Below are 16,787 nucleotides of genomic sequence, written 5' to 3'. Positions count from 1 at the left end.
TGAAATAACTCAAGTAATGTGCATGATTCTTTAGAAAGGGAAATTCTAATGTATTATGGACATTTAAGATATTCATAATTTGGTCAAGGAATATTTTCAATTTAACTGAACTTTACCATACAATCCATAATGGATCTGTAGAAAATAAAGTAGAGGTCACCCACTTTCTTGGCTGCCGCACGCAAATGGTGAAATGATCTTTGAAACCTCTCGGGGGATCAGGAGGTTGCTTCATCACCCAGGAGGAGGCTCTCAGGGCAAGCAAGGTTGGGAAATGTCTTAAGGTCAAGGCCTCACCAACTTGCTCCTGGATCCTGCGATAAGAGCATATTTATTCCTTCAGAAACTTTGTCAACATCTTTGGACCTTGTATCTTCAGAGAAGCTCACACAATGCTGGATTTATGTGATAGGCTTGATAAATAATTGGTTATTTTTCTGTATAAAAAATTATCTTGGACCAGCATGGTTAAGCTGTTGCATGACACACTGACATCCCATAGGGGTGCCTGTTCAAGCCCCGACTGCTCCACTTACTAGCTAGCTCCTTGTTAATGTGCCTGGGAAGGCAGACACTGGCCTACATACTTGGGCACCTGCTATTCAAATTGGAGACAAGCGTGTGGCTCAGCATATCACTGCAGTCATCTGGGGGGTGAACTAATGAAAAAAAGATGTATCTCTCTCTCACTATAACTGCCTTTCAAAGTAAAATATATAAATCACAAAATATATTTAACATATACATAAAATAAATGAATCTTAACATATATTACCTACTTTGTCCCAGAAATAACATCAAAAAATTTTTTTAAAGTTTATTTTCATTTTACTTGAAAGGAAAAGAGACAGACGGGGATCCTGCATCCATTGGTTCACTCCCTGGATGCCTGTAATACCCAGGGCTGGGGTAGACTGAAGTCAAAAACAGAGAAATCCTGGTCTCCAACATTAGCTTCACTTTCGTCCTCCTAGGGAACACAGTAGCAGCAAGCTATAAGTGGAAGTAGAGCTGGAGCTTGAACCCAGACACTCCTGTATGGGTGCAAGCGGCATTAACTGATGTACCAAGCATTGGTCCCAACAAAGTCTTTATGACAGCAGTAAAATACAAGCAGATTGCAGACAGATGTTCTGTCTCCCTCTCTACCTGCTTCTGAGGCGAAAACACTATGTGCTCTTTTTAATTTTTAAAAAAGATTTATTTTTATTGGAAAGTCAGATATACAGAGAAGAGGAGAGACAGAGAGGAAGATTTTCCATCCACAGGTTCACTCCCCAAGTGGCTGTAATAGCCGGAGCTGAGCTGATCTGACACCATGAGCCAGGAGCTTCTTTTAGGTCTCCCACATAGGTGCAGGATCCCAGGGATTTGGACCATCTTCTACTACTTTCCAGGCCAAAAACAGGAAGCTGGATGGGATGTGGAGCAGCTGGGACACAAAGCAGTGCTCATATGGGATTCCAGTGTAGGAAAGGTGAGGTTTAACCACTGAGCTATTGTGCTAGGCTAAAAAAGAAATTTCTTAAAACTCTCTTGTTAAAATAGATTTGCAAGAGATTAGCCTGTCAATTTTCTGTAATGTAACATACCAAAGTGCCTGTAAGCATCTTGGTTAAAGCAACAGCCATGCTTTGCTGGTAATAAAGGGCAGGAGAAAGAGAGCTGCAAGAACAAGCACCTGTCAGTTTCCATCGTCTTCTCCCTCCCCTAAGTCCTCCCCTCCATTTTAAAAGGAAAGGACAAAGGATGATCTTAATTTTTAACACAAAGTAAAGGATTCAGATAATGATAAAATTTTTTTGCATTCTTAGTGTTATTACGATGAATGTGTTACTGCATTACCTACTATAAAATCAAAAATGTACCAGATATCTACTAGTAATTATTCAGCAAACTGTGCCAGGTAGCTATCCTTAAAGCTAGCTTACAATTGATAAAACAGAAGCCCAGAGAAGTTTGCCCAAGGGGACATAGCTGATGAGTGGCCATTTTCAAACCTCATCTGAGTGCTCGCTAGTGAGTTCGAATCCCATGCATCAACTCCCTAGCTCCAATGGAAAAGAACACCTTGGAATAGCAAGACCCGTGTGGGTCACTTGTGTTGGTGCTGACTCAGCAGCTATCTGTCTTCATCTGTTCACAGATGAAATAGCCTACATTTTATCTGTCTACAAAATCTGAGAGCAATTTGTCTCAATTCATATATGCAAAATACGATTCTCCTTCATCCCCATAAAGTTAACATACTTGTAACAAAGGTATCAATGTGACATTAGGGTGGTGAAAAAGTGTGTCCAACATCTTCCTGTATTAATAAATGCCAGTCTCCCATGAGGCTCTAATGAAAGTACAGTAAGGACTAGATTATCATTACTTATGGGCAGTAGCAATCACAGTGGTAAGAGGGACACTGACATTCTCAAATGCTTACAAGCAATCAATGCTTATGGGTGATTGGTTTGCAGGTTCCATCACAAGATCTTATTACAAAAGGTACAAATAATTAGGAGGTACAATAAGATAGACTATACGTAGGGGGATGCATAGTGGAAGCGTGGCGGAAATATGTACGTTCATAGGTGGAAACACAGAGAGAGGTATGTCCCAGTGCATACAGTGCAGGGATGGACTCACAGTGAAACAGCTGAAAATCTCCAACACTGTTGGGAGACACCACAGGGGCAGCATGATGGACTTGTGAAAACTCAGGCAAGACACCCATTGTGAGACTGGAAGGGAGAACGGTGAGGAGGGGAGGGAGTTTGAGGAGGGGGAAAGGAGACCCAGTGACTATTAAACTGTGGCATAAAATACGTTTTTAGAAAGAGCTTAAAAATTCTCCATTTGTGTTCATTATTTAAATTTGTATTTTCTTGAGTGTTGCATTGCAATTATATGAAATCGTATACATGTTTCCTTAATAATATCAAGTTTAAGAACATTAGTGAACACAATTATTCATTTAATTAGCCAAACCTTAGTATTTACCTTATGATTCCTACTTAATTCCATCAGGACCTGAGATACGCCTAAGGAAAAAAAAAGAAGAGGATATATGGGCCTGGATGTAATGGCTCAATTGGCTAATCATCCTCTTGCAAGCACAAGAATCCAATGTGGGTGCCAGTTCGTGTCCTGGCTGCTCCACTTCCCATCCAGTTCCCTACTTGTAACCTGGGAAAGCAGCAGAGGATGGCCCAAGCCCTGGGATGCTGTACCCACATGGAAGACCCAGAAGAAGCTCCTCGCTCCTGGCTCCTGGCTTCAAAGTGGCCTTAGCTCTAGGCATTGTAGACATTTTTGGAGTAAACCAGGAGTTGGCAAATCTTTCTCTCTGTAAATCTGTCTTTAAAAATATTAAAAAAAAAAAAAAAGAGGATATACTGACCAGGTGCGGCTGAACTACATGATGGAAACTGCTGGTGGCAAACACTGAAGGCAGTGTCTAATCAGAATGGCATTGCCAATGATGAGTCACGTGGAAAGCCTATTTATAGACTATAATTGGCATTCTAAAATCTTCAAGAGAGCAGTGTTTACCTTTTCTAACCACTGCACAAAAAAGTTATACTGAGTGAATGATTAACAAGGGTTTAAATAAATATAATTATAAATGCTCATAGAATAATATTCTGATCCTATTTAAACAGCTTGATTTGATGGGAAGACTCTCATGCAGGGAAAATTACATCCAAACTGTTGATCAGAAACTACTGTCAGGAATGGAAACGGTGTTAGAAATGTTGGAACTACGAACTTTGGGAAAGCTTATATTCATTTACGGTATAGAAGAGGTCATTACATTGATAAAGTCATATAGTGAAAACTTTGTATTTACAGAAGAAAATATGTAACTGAAAGTACTGGACATTAATAACCATTCTGTTGCTGAGATGTGGTAGGATTGCTGAGTCTAGATCAGAAAGTTCCAACTTATTGGCCGATAAAGAGTGAATCACAGAATTCAAGCCATTGTTTTTAGTTCCTGAGGGTTCTTGTTGCTTGAGCTTGGTGCTGTCCTGCCCCAGATCATGAGACTGAGTCTTAAAGAAAGGGTTGGAGTTGACTCTACAGGTCTTTCTTATTCATCGAGTGTGTATTGTACGCCTCCTCCTTTTACTGTGTTTTGAACATCAACTTTTTTTTTAAGATTTATTGTATTTTTATTGGAAAGTCAGATATACAAAGAGGAAGATCTTCTGTCTGTTGATTCACTCCCCAAGCATCCTCAATGGCTGGAGCTGAGCTGATCTGAAGACAGGAGTCCAGAGCCTCCTCAGGGTACCCACACGGGTACAGGGTCCCAAGGCTTTGGGCCATCCTTGACTACTTTCCCAGGCCACAAGCAGGGAGCTGGATGGGAAGCAGGGCTGCTGGGATTAAAACTGGCACCCATATGAGATCCCGGTGGGTTCAAGGCGAGGACTTTAGCAGCTAGGCTACTGTGCCAGGCCCGAACATCAACATTTATTGAGAAAGAGAGAAGGAAAAAAAAACCACCTTTAACACAAAATGGAATGCAAATAACAATTTTATAGTCAAGTTCCTATTTTTTTTCCTTTGAGACTTCTAATATTGGGAGAAAACAGTGATCACATAGAGCAAGTGAATGTGTTGCCAGAAATTCTCTTTTGACCAATTCTCTTTACAAAATCACACACAATACATCTTTATTGCAAAACACTCAAGCAATACAGAAAGACATGTTCTAGAAATGACTAATAGGCCAAGTCCCTGTAGGACTTCATTCTAATTCTGGCATTGCCACTGGGACCTTGAGGGAAGTTTCAGCTTCTTTATCTATAATGGAAATGTTCGTCTCATTGGACAGAATGACCTCCCAGGTCCATCTTCAACCTGTCATGGATGGGCAGGAGCACAGAGTGTGGAGTAATACAGCTTGGGTATGATTCCCTTCCTGAAAACTGTACATGTTCCCTAAGCTCTCTGTCCCCTAGCTACCTTACCCCTAAAGTGGTGATGATAATATGACCAATATGGCAGGATTGGGCTGAGGGTAAAATGAGACAGTTCACGTGCAGGACCAACAACCCTGCGCTAGGCTCAGGTTAGTTCTTACCACCATTTAGAGCATTACTTCTCTATGGGCCTAACTCCCTGGGTTCGATTCCCAACTCCAGCTCATGACCTCCAGCTTCCTGTTAGAGGGACCCCCAGAGGCAGTGGTGGCTGCTCAAATGATTAGATCCCTGCCACTCATTTGGAAAATGAGCTCTTGGCTTCCAGGCCCAGACTTTGCAGGTGTCTAGGGGTGTGACTCAATGGAGGGGAGCTCTTCTGGCAAACGGATACATTCATAGCCCAGGGGTAGATCAGCATTTCCTGGGCCTGAAACTTAGAAAAGTTGGAGATCTTCTTTAAGGAGCACCATACAAAATTTTGGACAAATAACATTTATAATGAGATAAATGTCACAAAAATGACTGCACACCTTGAAATTCTGATTCCTTTATTCCTAAGGCCTTTTTAGTGGATTACCAGAAATGCATACCTAGCAATGCTTGCAACTGCACCCTGGGCTTCCCAGGCTGTCCAAACCATATCAACAGGCACCTGGGAGAGTGTAGGGCCCTGGAGCTTAAGCTCCACTGCCTTGGCTTTAAGCCCTGAAAGGTATCGGTCTTGATTTTATTTCTATGGAATGGGCAGGTGGCTCCTATATTGGCCACTCTCCACTCTTTATTCCTGAATCCTGGGAGAAGGCATCCAGTCACCAACCCGGGCATTTCAGCTTAGTATGTTCCTTCTGCATGAAAAAAATAACAGCCAGGATTGCTGCTGCAAATGTAGTAACAACATAAAGGTCAAAACATCATTCCCTCTCCAGAGTTGTCGCCAGGCAAGAACTTGGGTCAGGCACCTGTTTACCAATATTGATTTATTCGAACCTCCAGTCTACTATGGGGAGACCCACAGCTGTTTTGTTTAATTTAATTACAAGCTTTATTCCCGAGCTTTATTTCTTTTTATTGGCAAGTTTAGATTCTGGCTTAGCCATTAACTTAATTCAGTAATATTATAAATGAAATTAGAATTCTATACCTAACAGACTCTTGTTTCAAAAGAATACTTTAGAGTTTGGCTTTTACATGATTCTTGTAGGGAAATCTTGAAACAGTACAAATTGAGGGGGGGAAATATGTGGCTTATTAGAATAATTTGAAAATTTAATGATTGAAAATGGGAGAAAAATTCGTTAAAATGGAATTACCAAGTTCAGAGAACACATGGACATTGGACTACTAACAATAGGATGGGTAAATATTTTCTTTAAACAAGGAGGTAGCTTTTGTTAATATTTAAATTCTCTAAGAATAATGGAGGTAAAGTCATTTGCAAAGAAGCAATAACAGGAATACGTTTTAAGGAGGCAATAGTTACACGTGTTGTAGCAATCGCATACCTTAAGTACTGAATAAATATTTGTGGAATGTGAGATGATTGAATCAATGCGAACTAATCTGAAAGAGCAGTGTTAGTAATTAGCATCAAACTTGAATATGAAAGAATTGCTGTGTGGATGAAACAGGAATCAAGCTGCAATCAATCCCGATCCAAAATCACTAGGAATACAAATCAATCACCTGCAAATAATCCGTAGCCATGACTGGAGCAGGCAGGGCTAGGCAGCTACCTGCCAAGCACTCCTCATTTCCACACAGGCTTGTCCCCTCATCTTCACAGCAAGTGAAATCATTTTCCACGTTCTCTTTCAAAGCACTTTGATTGACAAGTGGGCAGTTTTCACAGAATTATCACAGCGAAAAGAGAAGATGTGTTGCAATATACATCTCTACTCCCAAATAAAAAGATTCCCAAATGAAACTCTTAAAAATATACCTGGACAATAGGATACTAACCTACCTACCATTGTCTATACCTACAATGTCATGATACACTTAATAGCAGAATGTTGAACTTGTGAGTGTTGCTGAAGGACAATGTCATTGTAATAATAAGGGAGAAAACAATGGGGAGGGGAGATAGAGAGAGAAGAATCCTTTTGCTTATGGAACCATATCATGAAAAAGAATAAGAAGAAAATGCATATGTTGAGAAAAAAACTATGCATGGATTTCAAAGGCTTTTTTTGCACCAAAATAAACTTGTGGTTTAATTAGTCTATTCTGCCACCTGCTTTTTGTAGTACACTGGGGCTTGTATTCCCTCCTTCAATCTTCACAATTGTTCCCAGGTCTCTTTTTCAGCTCAGTATAATGATGGGGGGAACTGAAGCCCCAGAGAGGAAGATGATTTGTCCAAGGTCATAAAGCCAATTAGTGAAAAGCCAATGTCAGATCAGAACCACTAACTCCAACTTCCAAAGCCAGCCTCCTTCTCTTCTAGGACCACGTGCTGAGTAGCTCTTGTAGGTCATTCTCCAAGGCCATGAATCTGCCAATAGAACTGTGGATTTCCAAGAACACACCATAGCACAGTGTGGAAAACCACCTGGGGATATTTAAAACAACATAGTCCATTCCTGGGATTAACAAAAAAAAGGAAGCAATTCAAATAAATTTCAAATTACTGATCCAAAGTTAGTTATTGCAACATCGTTTATCACAGGAGAAAGAAAAAAGAAAAAAGAAGTCAATTTCTATCAAAAGAGAAATGATTAAATAAGTCCTAGTTCACCAAATTGGTGCCTTTATGCTACTTTAATACATAGCATGAAGAGTCAACTTTACAGTTCACGTGAAGGTATTATGTGGCTACAGCATTGGCCAGTTTGGACATCTAACTTTTATTTTCAAGCTTGATTTATTTTTATGACAAAAGCAGATTTTACGGAGAGGAGCAACAGATGGAAAGATCTTCCATCCATTAGTTCACTCCCTAGATGGCCATAATGACTGGGGCTCAGATTATCCAAAGCCAAGGAGCCTCTTCTAGGTCTCCCATGTGGGTACAGGGTCCCAAGGACTAGAGCTGTCTTCTGCTATTTTCCTACACCCTAAGCAGAGAGCTAGTTCGGAAGTGGACCAGTCAGGACATGAACTGTTGCCCCTATGGGATGCCGGAGCTTGAATGTGGAGGATTAACCTGTTGATCTAGGCACCGTCCCCTTTGAAATCTGTTAACATTAGTTGGTGGTCATCAAATACCCACATAAACTGCACTAGGTTGGCCCACATATTTTCAATCCATCCTTCCCACTGGCACCCCTTCATGTGTTTCTAACCTCTAACCCAGTCTTCACCCTGTTTTGAAAGTTGTTCCTGCTGGGGCTTGGCGGCCTGGCCTGGTGGCTAAGGTCCTCGCCTTGATCCTGTATGGCCGCTGGTTCTAATCCTGGCAGCTCCACTTCCTCTCTGTCTCTCCTCCTCTCAGTATATCTGACTTTGTAATAAAAATAAAATAAATCTTTGAAAAAAGAAAGAAAAAAAAAAAAAAAAAAGAAAGTTGTGCCTGCTATCTTATTTGTTTGCTATCAAGCCCCAGAATTTATCTGGGTCTGGACTTCCAAGGGCATCAAAGGGAGCCATGTTAGGCTGGAGGGGGCAGGGATGTAAAGAGAATGGGATGTTAGGCCCCCAGTGTCTCTCAATGACATGGAGCCCTGATAGCTGGCTAAAGAGAAAAAAAAAACAGCTCACTCCCCGCCTTGAGCTACTGAATCTAAAGAACAAAGGTTGAAGCTCCCTGAAATCAATCATTCCAAAGGTAGGTGGCCTTGTACAAGATAGACAGTAACCTTGGAAAACAGGAGAATGGCTGTTGTGTAAGGTGGCCGGGTTCAGGGTTGCATTGCCTCACCAAGCCCCCTTTTGAGTTTTGCCACCAGACATCCAGCATGAGCCTGTGACCATGAAACACCCGTGGATAGCCCTGATTCACCGAGACTGATGTCAAGCTCACTCTCCTAGAACAAAATATTTTACCTTGTCACCTGCAAAGGGGATTGAGTTATAGCCATAAGCCCTGTGCGGGAAGCCTCCTACCCCCACACCCCCCATTCTCTACGTGAGCCTGGAGAGGTGTTCTTCAGCTCAGAGCAAAGATAACCCTGGATACCTTGATAGCCTAGGCAAACAGCAGCAAAGGTCAAAGAGACACCACGGAACATGAAGGTCACCTTGGCCTGTGACAACACCCGCCTGTGTGGACTCAGAAAATTGGCTCGGGAGGTACTGTTGCAAAGATACATGCCTGTTGTCTTTTTAAAGATGTACTATTTTGTATCCCAGTGCTGATGTAAACAAGATCGTATCAAAGTCTGGATTTTCTCCCATAGGCAATAGAACACCCATTCTAGCATGTGGGGCTAGTTAACCCCCGTTAGCACAGTCATTCCATCTCACTCTCCCTTTTGTGTCTAATGGCGTGGCCTTTGCAAAACTGTTAGTCAGTGGCTCAGAATCTCACAACCGCTCAGTACTTCCTGGTTCCCACACATCCAAGGCACCCGGCAGTCCTCAGAGAGGTACCCATCGCTATGCCTTCTATAGGTCAAAAGCACAAAGGCTCCCAAGGGATAAAAACACTCCCACAATAAATCCAAAAATGTCCCCCAAACCCTACCTTGAATCCCAGGCCTGCATGATTGCTTTTGGTTTGAATCAGAAGAAAAAAAAGTTCTTATCGAAACCATTTGAACAAAACCCCCAGAACATGTTCCACATCGGGGACCCTGGGATGACATCGGGTGGCCACTCCCCACCCCTGGGTGCTGGGGTGGTTGGGAGGCTGAGGATGGTTCTCCCCTTGTCTTCCCCCAGATATAGGAAGAATATGAGGAGGGTGTGAAAATAGTGGTCTCACACGCTTTCCGCTAGTCCTCAACCCTTCCCAACCTGATCAACTGTGTAAACATCATCAAAAACAAAATTTTAAATAATAATAATAATAAAAATAAAACAAAAAAGTTCTTAGGACTTCCCATTGAAATTCTAGTTCTAGAAAAATCCCAGAATGAGTCACTGAGAGCACTGGAAGGCACAGTCAGCCTGAGGGTTTCCCATCACTCCTTTCTGCCATTGTACTCTCTGGTTGGAGGGAGAGGCCCCAGCCAGAGCACTCTTTTGTTGATCCCTGAGAATATGTGGGTGCTTAGGGACTCCAGAACCTTCCAGGGAAAAAAAAAAGCATGTAAGGACAGATGGATAAAGGTAAGGCCTCCAGGAAAAGCCTGCAGGGAAGGAGCTTTTCTTGCAGAAGCCGGGCAGCACGTTTTTAGGATCCTCATCGCCAGTCAATGCCCACTTGCCCCACCAAAGTAGGATTCATGGGGTGGTTTTTGGTGTCCATAAGCTCTCTCAGGTATGAAGTCATTGCATTACTTTTCATCTATGGAAAAGCACTTTCAGATGGTGCATTCTGACGGAGAAAGTTTCCAGGGTGAGCCAAAGGAAATCTGAGACATAAAGCTGGAAGCAAACCCTGATGGCTCAGGATAATTAGGGTTTGGGCATGTATTGCAGAACTACTCAAAATGAGGAGGGATTAAGAGACCTGGGGGCAAGAGACAAGCAAGTTCAATGCCAGGGAAGGGTGAGCAAGCCATGTAACAAAGCCATGATTGCCTGCCACCGAGAAGTGACCCTGGCCTAGAACTTGTTCATGGGAGTCCTGCTTTGCCTAGCACTGTATCTACTGACTCTGGTATTATTTAATGCCTTTACTTGATGCAGCTTTTTCATATGGGTCTCTTTCTGACTTTTCCCAATAAGGAACTTCCTGCGGGCAAGTTTCAGGGTCACATATTTCTGTTTCTCGGGGTGGAGCAAGCCAAGCCTTGAGTAAGTACTGAGCAAGTGCTAGTTAAATAGACTGGAAACCAATTAAGACGTTGTGTTTTAGGCTAGTTGAAATGCAGACACTGGGAAGAATCACAACATGCATGCGTTGGCACTACCTCCTATGTGCCCTTGTCCATGTGATGTATTTCGCGTGTACATGAGCTCCAAATCTGACAACAACCTGACAAAGGATGCTATTAATATTACTAACCTCATTCTGCAGCTGAAAATGTCAAGAGACTTCAGAGAAGTGTGTGTTTTGTGTAAGGCCACACAGTAAGTACTTGACCTTCAAGACCAATTGTGCTGACCTTAAATTCCCATTTTGGGGCCGTGCCTGCCACCCTTTTCAAATCATTGTTAATAAGGTTTGTTTGGCATTGTCTGGGAGCCCAGCACTGCTCTGAACTGTTTCAATGTGTTAATTTACACAACCCTCACAGCCACCCTAAGGAGGTGTGGGCTCTATTATCCATTTACTGCATCTGGAGCCTACATTATCTTGGACTTTGGGGTGAGGATCAGAGAGATTCTGCAGAACAGTGAAACATCACTGCTCTATGTCCTTTCACGTGGAGGAGGAAATCCTCTAATCCACCTGCTATCTTGCTGCACCCTGCCCCAGGAGAGCTCAGGAAGGCAGCCGGCAGAGAAGTCCATGTCCGGCCTAGGGCCTTATGTCAGTCGCCCAGCAATCAACTAGAAGAAATCTGACTTTGGAAGAGGGGGGAGGGCAACTCAGACAGCAGCCTTTGCAGTCAACAGGGTTCTTGGGCAGCTTGCCCCTGCATCACCTGCTCCATTAATTTTGCCCACAAAAAGATCTTCTACCTGCTACATTACAACCTTTGTAAGGACAATACAGGCTCATAACATACTTTTTTTCTTATTAGGCTCACGCAAAAGTTTGGCACAACTACAACAAGCATTTCCGCCCACATCAGAAGGGTTGGTTATCCATCACGTTGGGATCCCACTGGATTGAGCCCAACAGATCAGAAAACGTCATGGATATTCTGAAGTGCCAGCAATCCATGGTCTCTGTGCTGGGATGGTTTGCCAGCCCGATCCATGGGAACGGTGACTACCCAGAGATCATGAAAAGGAAGTTGCTGTCCATTCTACCTGTTTTTTCAGAAGCAGAGAAGAACGAGGTGAGAAGAACGGCAGATTTCTTTGCCTTTTCCTTTGGGCCCAACAACTTCAAGCCCTTAAACACCATGGCTAAAATGGGGCAGAATGTGTCACTCAACTTAAGACAAGTGCTGAACTGGATTAAACTGGAATATGACAACCCTCGGATCTTAATCACTGAGAATGGCTGGTTCACAGACAGTTACGTGAAGACAGAAGACACTACGGCCATGTACATGATGAAGAATTTCCTCAACCAGGTTCTTCAAGGTTGGTGGCACTTTAGCTCAAGGTTTTTGACATTTTGAACATTTGTCTTTTAGGATACTTAGTCTTCTTATTAATAGATGATTATCATTGCTGGGTCTTGTTGGCAATTCTTGGTAGAAAGAATATTTTAATGTTACTTTGATGTATTTCATAAAATAAAGACTTAAAAAAATAATTAGGGCTTGGCACAATGGTTCAATGGCTAACCCTCCACCCCTCAAGTGCCAGGATCCAATATGGACTCCCATTCGTGTCCTGGCTGCTCCACTTCCCATCCAGCTCCCTGCTTTTGACCTGGGAAAGTAGTGGAGGATGGCCCAAAGCCTTCGGACCCTGAACCCACATAGGTGACCCAAAAGAACCCCCTGGCTCCGGATCAGCTTAGCTCCAGCCTTTGTAGCCATTTGGGGAGTGAACTCATGGGTGAAAAATCTTTCTCTCTGTATCTCCTTCTCTCTGTAGGTCTGCCTTTCCAAAAAATATAAAAACAATCTTAAAAAAAATAAATACTGGAGAACAAAATATTTTAGGCTATATATAAGTGATCCTTAATTGGCAAACAGATGCTATTTCTTTTTATATGAAAAACACAGTACTGACAAGAGTTTTTCTCTTTAAAGATTTATTTGTTTTTACTGGAAAGTCAGATCTATAGACAGGAGAAAAGACAGACAGCAAGATCATCCATCCACTGATTCACTTCCCAAGCGGCTGACGGCTGGAGCTGAGTCAATCTGAAGCCAGTAATCTGGATCTCCAAGGCGGGTGCAGGGTCCCAAGGCAGCTATCCTTGTCTGCTTTGCCAGGCCACAAGCAGGGAGCTGGATAGGTGTGGAGCAGCCGGGATACGAACTGGCACCCATATGGGATCCCAGTGCATGTGCAAGGCAAGGACTTTAGCCACTAGGATTTTTTATATATATATTTTCTATTTATTTTTGTTGGGAAGTCAGATACACAGAGAGGAAGATAGACAGAGGGGAAGATCTTTCGTCTGATGATTTACTCCTCAAGTGGTCACAACAGCCGGAGCTGAGTCAATCTGAAGCCTCACTGGGTCTCTCACATGGGTCAGGGTCCCAAGGACTTGGGCCATCCTCCACTGCTTTCCCAGGTCACAAGCAGGGAGCTGGATGGAAAGTGGGGCAGCCAGGACACAACCTGGTGCCTATATGGGATGCTGGTGGCATATATACGGATGGGGTATTAACCTGTTGAGCCTTGCGCCAGCCTCTGATCCTGATATTCAACTACGAGCATTTTAGCCTGGGGATAGTCTTTAGAGCACCTGCTTTCCAATCCTTTCTGTTAATGAGGAAACTGAGGCAAAGAAACCTGCAAGACTCTGTGCCCCTGGTCCTTTAAGCCAGGCACTCCTTGTTCTCTTGCATCACTTCGCATCGTTTGCCTCGTTGCACCCGTATTCACTCATGTTAATGTGTGTGTGTGTGTGTGTGTGAGTGTAGGATCATTTCCCAGAATAGATACTCTGTCCACAAACTGGATTCACTCCAAACTTGAAATGAGAACTTTTTGGTCTGGAGCAGACAACTGTATGGGTCCCAAAGGATTTGGAAAATTAGCATGCCCTGTGACACCAATTTGCCTACTAGGTCTCTGGGACACATGCTTATTTGATCCTCTCACTGTGGCAATCACTTCTTGGGAGCAGAGTTGAGTTGGCGGGGCGGGGGGGGCATGTATTATTCTGGTTGAAAAGAATTGCATTCTTCTTTTTGATGTAGTACATAGGCCACCCAATTAAGGAAAACAAGTTGGTTTTGCAATATGCAATCCCCCTGGCCTGAGCTGGCACTGGGGCTTCTGAGCATGTCTGTTTCCTTTCTCTGCACAGCAATCAGGCTAGATGACATCCCAGTGTTTGGCTATACGGCCTGGTCTCTCCTGGATGGCTTTGAGTGGCAGGACGCTTACAACAGCCGCCGCGGCCTGTTCTATGTGGATTTCCACAGTGAACAAAAGGAAAGAAAACCCAAGTCCTCAGCCCACTACTACAAACAGATCATTCAAGAAAATGGGTTCACTTCCAAAGAGTCCACCCCCGACATGCAGGGTCAGTTCCCCTGTGACTTCTCCTGGGGTATCACGGAGGCAGTTCTGAAGGTAAGTGGCTGCTTCCAAGGGCAGTCCTCAGTGGGGCAAAGTGCACATAGTGTTTTAACTTCATTTCTCTTAGTGAAGGTGAAGTGAGGCAATATCACAGGCCATGGTTATCCTGAGCAAGAAGGATGGGGGTGGTGGGTTATGGATGCTTGCTGGTAGCCCCAGGGTAGGGGGCCGCCCTCATCCTTGGTGCCGCAGAAGAAGCGGAGACAAAGAGACAGAGCTCAAGGAGCAAGGTCTAGAAAATCTACCGGCCATTACTGTGAGGCATTTGTGCGTTGTGCCAGCATCCTAGGAAGAAAACTGGCTTATGGTTTTCGTTTTTGCCAATAGCACTTAAAAAAGAATTTATTTGAAAGTCAGAATTACACAAAGACAGGGAGGAGGAGGTGGAGGGAGACAGAGATTGTTCCATCCACTGGGTCATTCCCTAAATAGCCCAGCCACAAGCCAAGAGCTTCTCCTGGCTCTGCCATGTGGGCAGAGGATGCACAGTCCTTGAGCCATCTTCCACCGCTTTCCCAGGAGTATTAGCAGGGAGCTGGATCGGAAGTGGAGGAGCTAGACTTGAACCAGTGCCCATATGGGATTCCAGTACCACAGGCAGTGAGTTTACCTGCTATGCCACAGCACGTGCCCCTGCAATTACAATTCTTTCACAACCTTTAAGTGCCTGGTAGACTCAGGTAATTTGCTTTTAGGCTGGTATGTTCCAATGGAGCCGACCCGTTAGTGGCAGTCCTTAGGCTGCCAGATGGACAAGTGATGTCTCTAGAAAAACAATTGCCTTAAGGTTCCTATGTGAACCCTGCTGCTGGAATGCAGGTGCAGTCACTCGCCTTCCACATAAAACTCCCAATTGATGGTTAAGGGAAACTGAGGTAAGGAGGTAGGGAGGTAGGGGAGGCCACGTGATTTTCCCAGGGGTGCTGGGTCAGTCTCTGGACACCGTCCTGTGGGAGTTGACATCATCACTGTCGCCTAAGCTGGAAGCTTACAGAAAGACAAATAGCCATAGCACGGATGGGGCCAGAGAAAACAGTCCAAACCATGAACGTGTCAAGTTCACTGGTTGGGATACTCAACATCTATGGATATGTAAGCAAGATTTTAGGAAGGGTGCCGAGGGGAAAGGAAGGCAGATGGAGTGGCATGAGCCCAGTGACTCAGATCCAGCACGGGCCCCTCCAGAGTCACCCAGTTCCAACTGCTACCTCCAAGAGGCAGAGACAAGCATCTCTTTCCTAACATTTCTAATGTGTTTATAATTTGGTTTGCTTTTTTTATTTTTAGGATTTATTTATTTCTATTGGAAAGGCAATCTACAGAGAGAGGAGGAGACAGAGAGAAACATCTTCTGTCCGCTGATTCACTCCCCAAATGACCGCAATACCCGGACCTGAGCTGATCCAAAGCCAGGAGCCAGGAGCTTCTTCCGGGTCTCCCATGTGGGTGCAGGGTCCCAAGGCCACAAGCAGTTCTTGACTGCTTTCCAGGCCACAAGCAGGGAGCTTGATGGGAAGTGGAGCAGTCAGGACACAATCCGGCATCCATGAGGGATCCCTGGTGCTAGGCGAGGATTTAACCACTAAACTGTGCTGGGCAGAGAAACAGCTCTTGCAGTCATTGGTTCATTCCTCCCTCAGGTGGCCTCAACAGCCAGCACTGGGCCAGGCTGAAGCCAGGAGCCAGAAGCTTTTTCCCGGTCTTCGATGTGAGTGGCAGGGACCTGCCAATTGCTTGAGCTATCTTTCACTGCTTTCTCAGATGTATTAGCAGGGAGCCGGATCAGATGTGGAGCAGCCAGGATACCAACTGGTACTCATATGGAATGGCACCATCGTAGGAGGTAATTAAAATTGCTATGCCACAATGTGGTCCTGTATATTTTTTCAAAAATTCAGACTTAAAGAGACATGAAAATTCTTTCTCCATCTTTATGGGAGAAACCTGCATGTTCAGGTTTCCGTGAGGACGCCAGGTTCCAGGGTGACTAGCTGCGCCAATCACTGATTACTTGAGAAGGGAAGCGCTGTGGCCAAACACGTCTGGGTTTGTATGTTGACCCTGGTGCCCAGGAGGTGTTATTGCCTTTGAATGAACCAGACTGCAAATGGAGAGAAATGATTTGCCAAGCAAAGGCAGGGTGGATTATGCAAAATCCACCAAAGGGAGTAGGACTAGTATGTGTAGGCAGAAAACTAGTTGCCCTCTCTAGGGAAATGAGTAAAATGAAAGTCACCTTTCAGGAGTATTGCCATGCCTGTCCCCCACCAGCGCCCTTCTTATTTTCCTCAGTCCCCTTAGCATTCATTGCTTCCCCAAAACTTTCTTTCTTTTTAAAGATTACTTTTTCTTGGAAAGTCAGATTTACAGAGAAGGAGAAGCAGAAAGATCCTTCGTCCGTTGATTCATCCATTGATTGTCTCGTTATCTGAAGCCTCCTTCAATTCAATACAACCCTCTGTACCCTTGGCACTGCTTTAATTTGAA

The 16,787-nt window shown here is 43.9% G+C and overlaps 1 protein-coding gene across 1 annotated transcript in view; it reads left to right on the top strand.

Annotated features, from left to right (window-relative positions):
- The window catches only part of KLB (klotho beta), a 35,711-nt gene that overhangs the window by 9,004 nt on the left and 9,920 nt on the right, over positions 1-16,787 (top strand). The window contains exons 2-3 of the mRNA XM_012931389.3: positions 11,660-12,170; positions 14,026-14,294. Of these exons, the coding sequence (XP_012786843.3) occupies positions 11,660-12,170; positions 14,026-14,294 (780 nt within the window). The remainder of the gene's footprint in view (positions 1-11,659; positions 12,171-14,025; positions 14,295-16,787) is intronic.

Source organism: Ochotona princeps, chromosome 11 (genome assembly GCF_030435755.1).
Source record: "Ochotona princeps isolate mOchPri1 chromosome 11, mOchPri1.hap1, whole genome shotgun sequence".
In the NCBI taxonomy this organism is placed as follows: domain Eukaryota; kingdom Metazoa; phylum Chordata; class Mammalia; order Lagomorpha; family Ochotonidae; genus Ochotona; species Ochotona princeps.
Note: the sequence above shows the minus strand (reverse complement) of the source record. Positions and strands in the feature narration are given on the sequence as shown.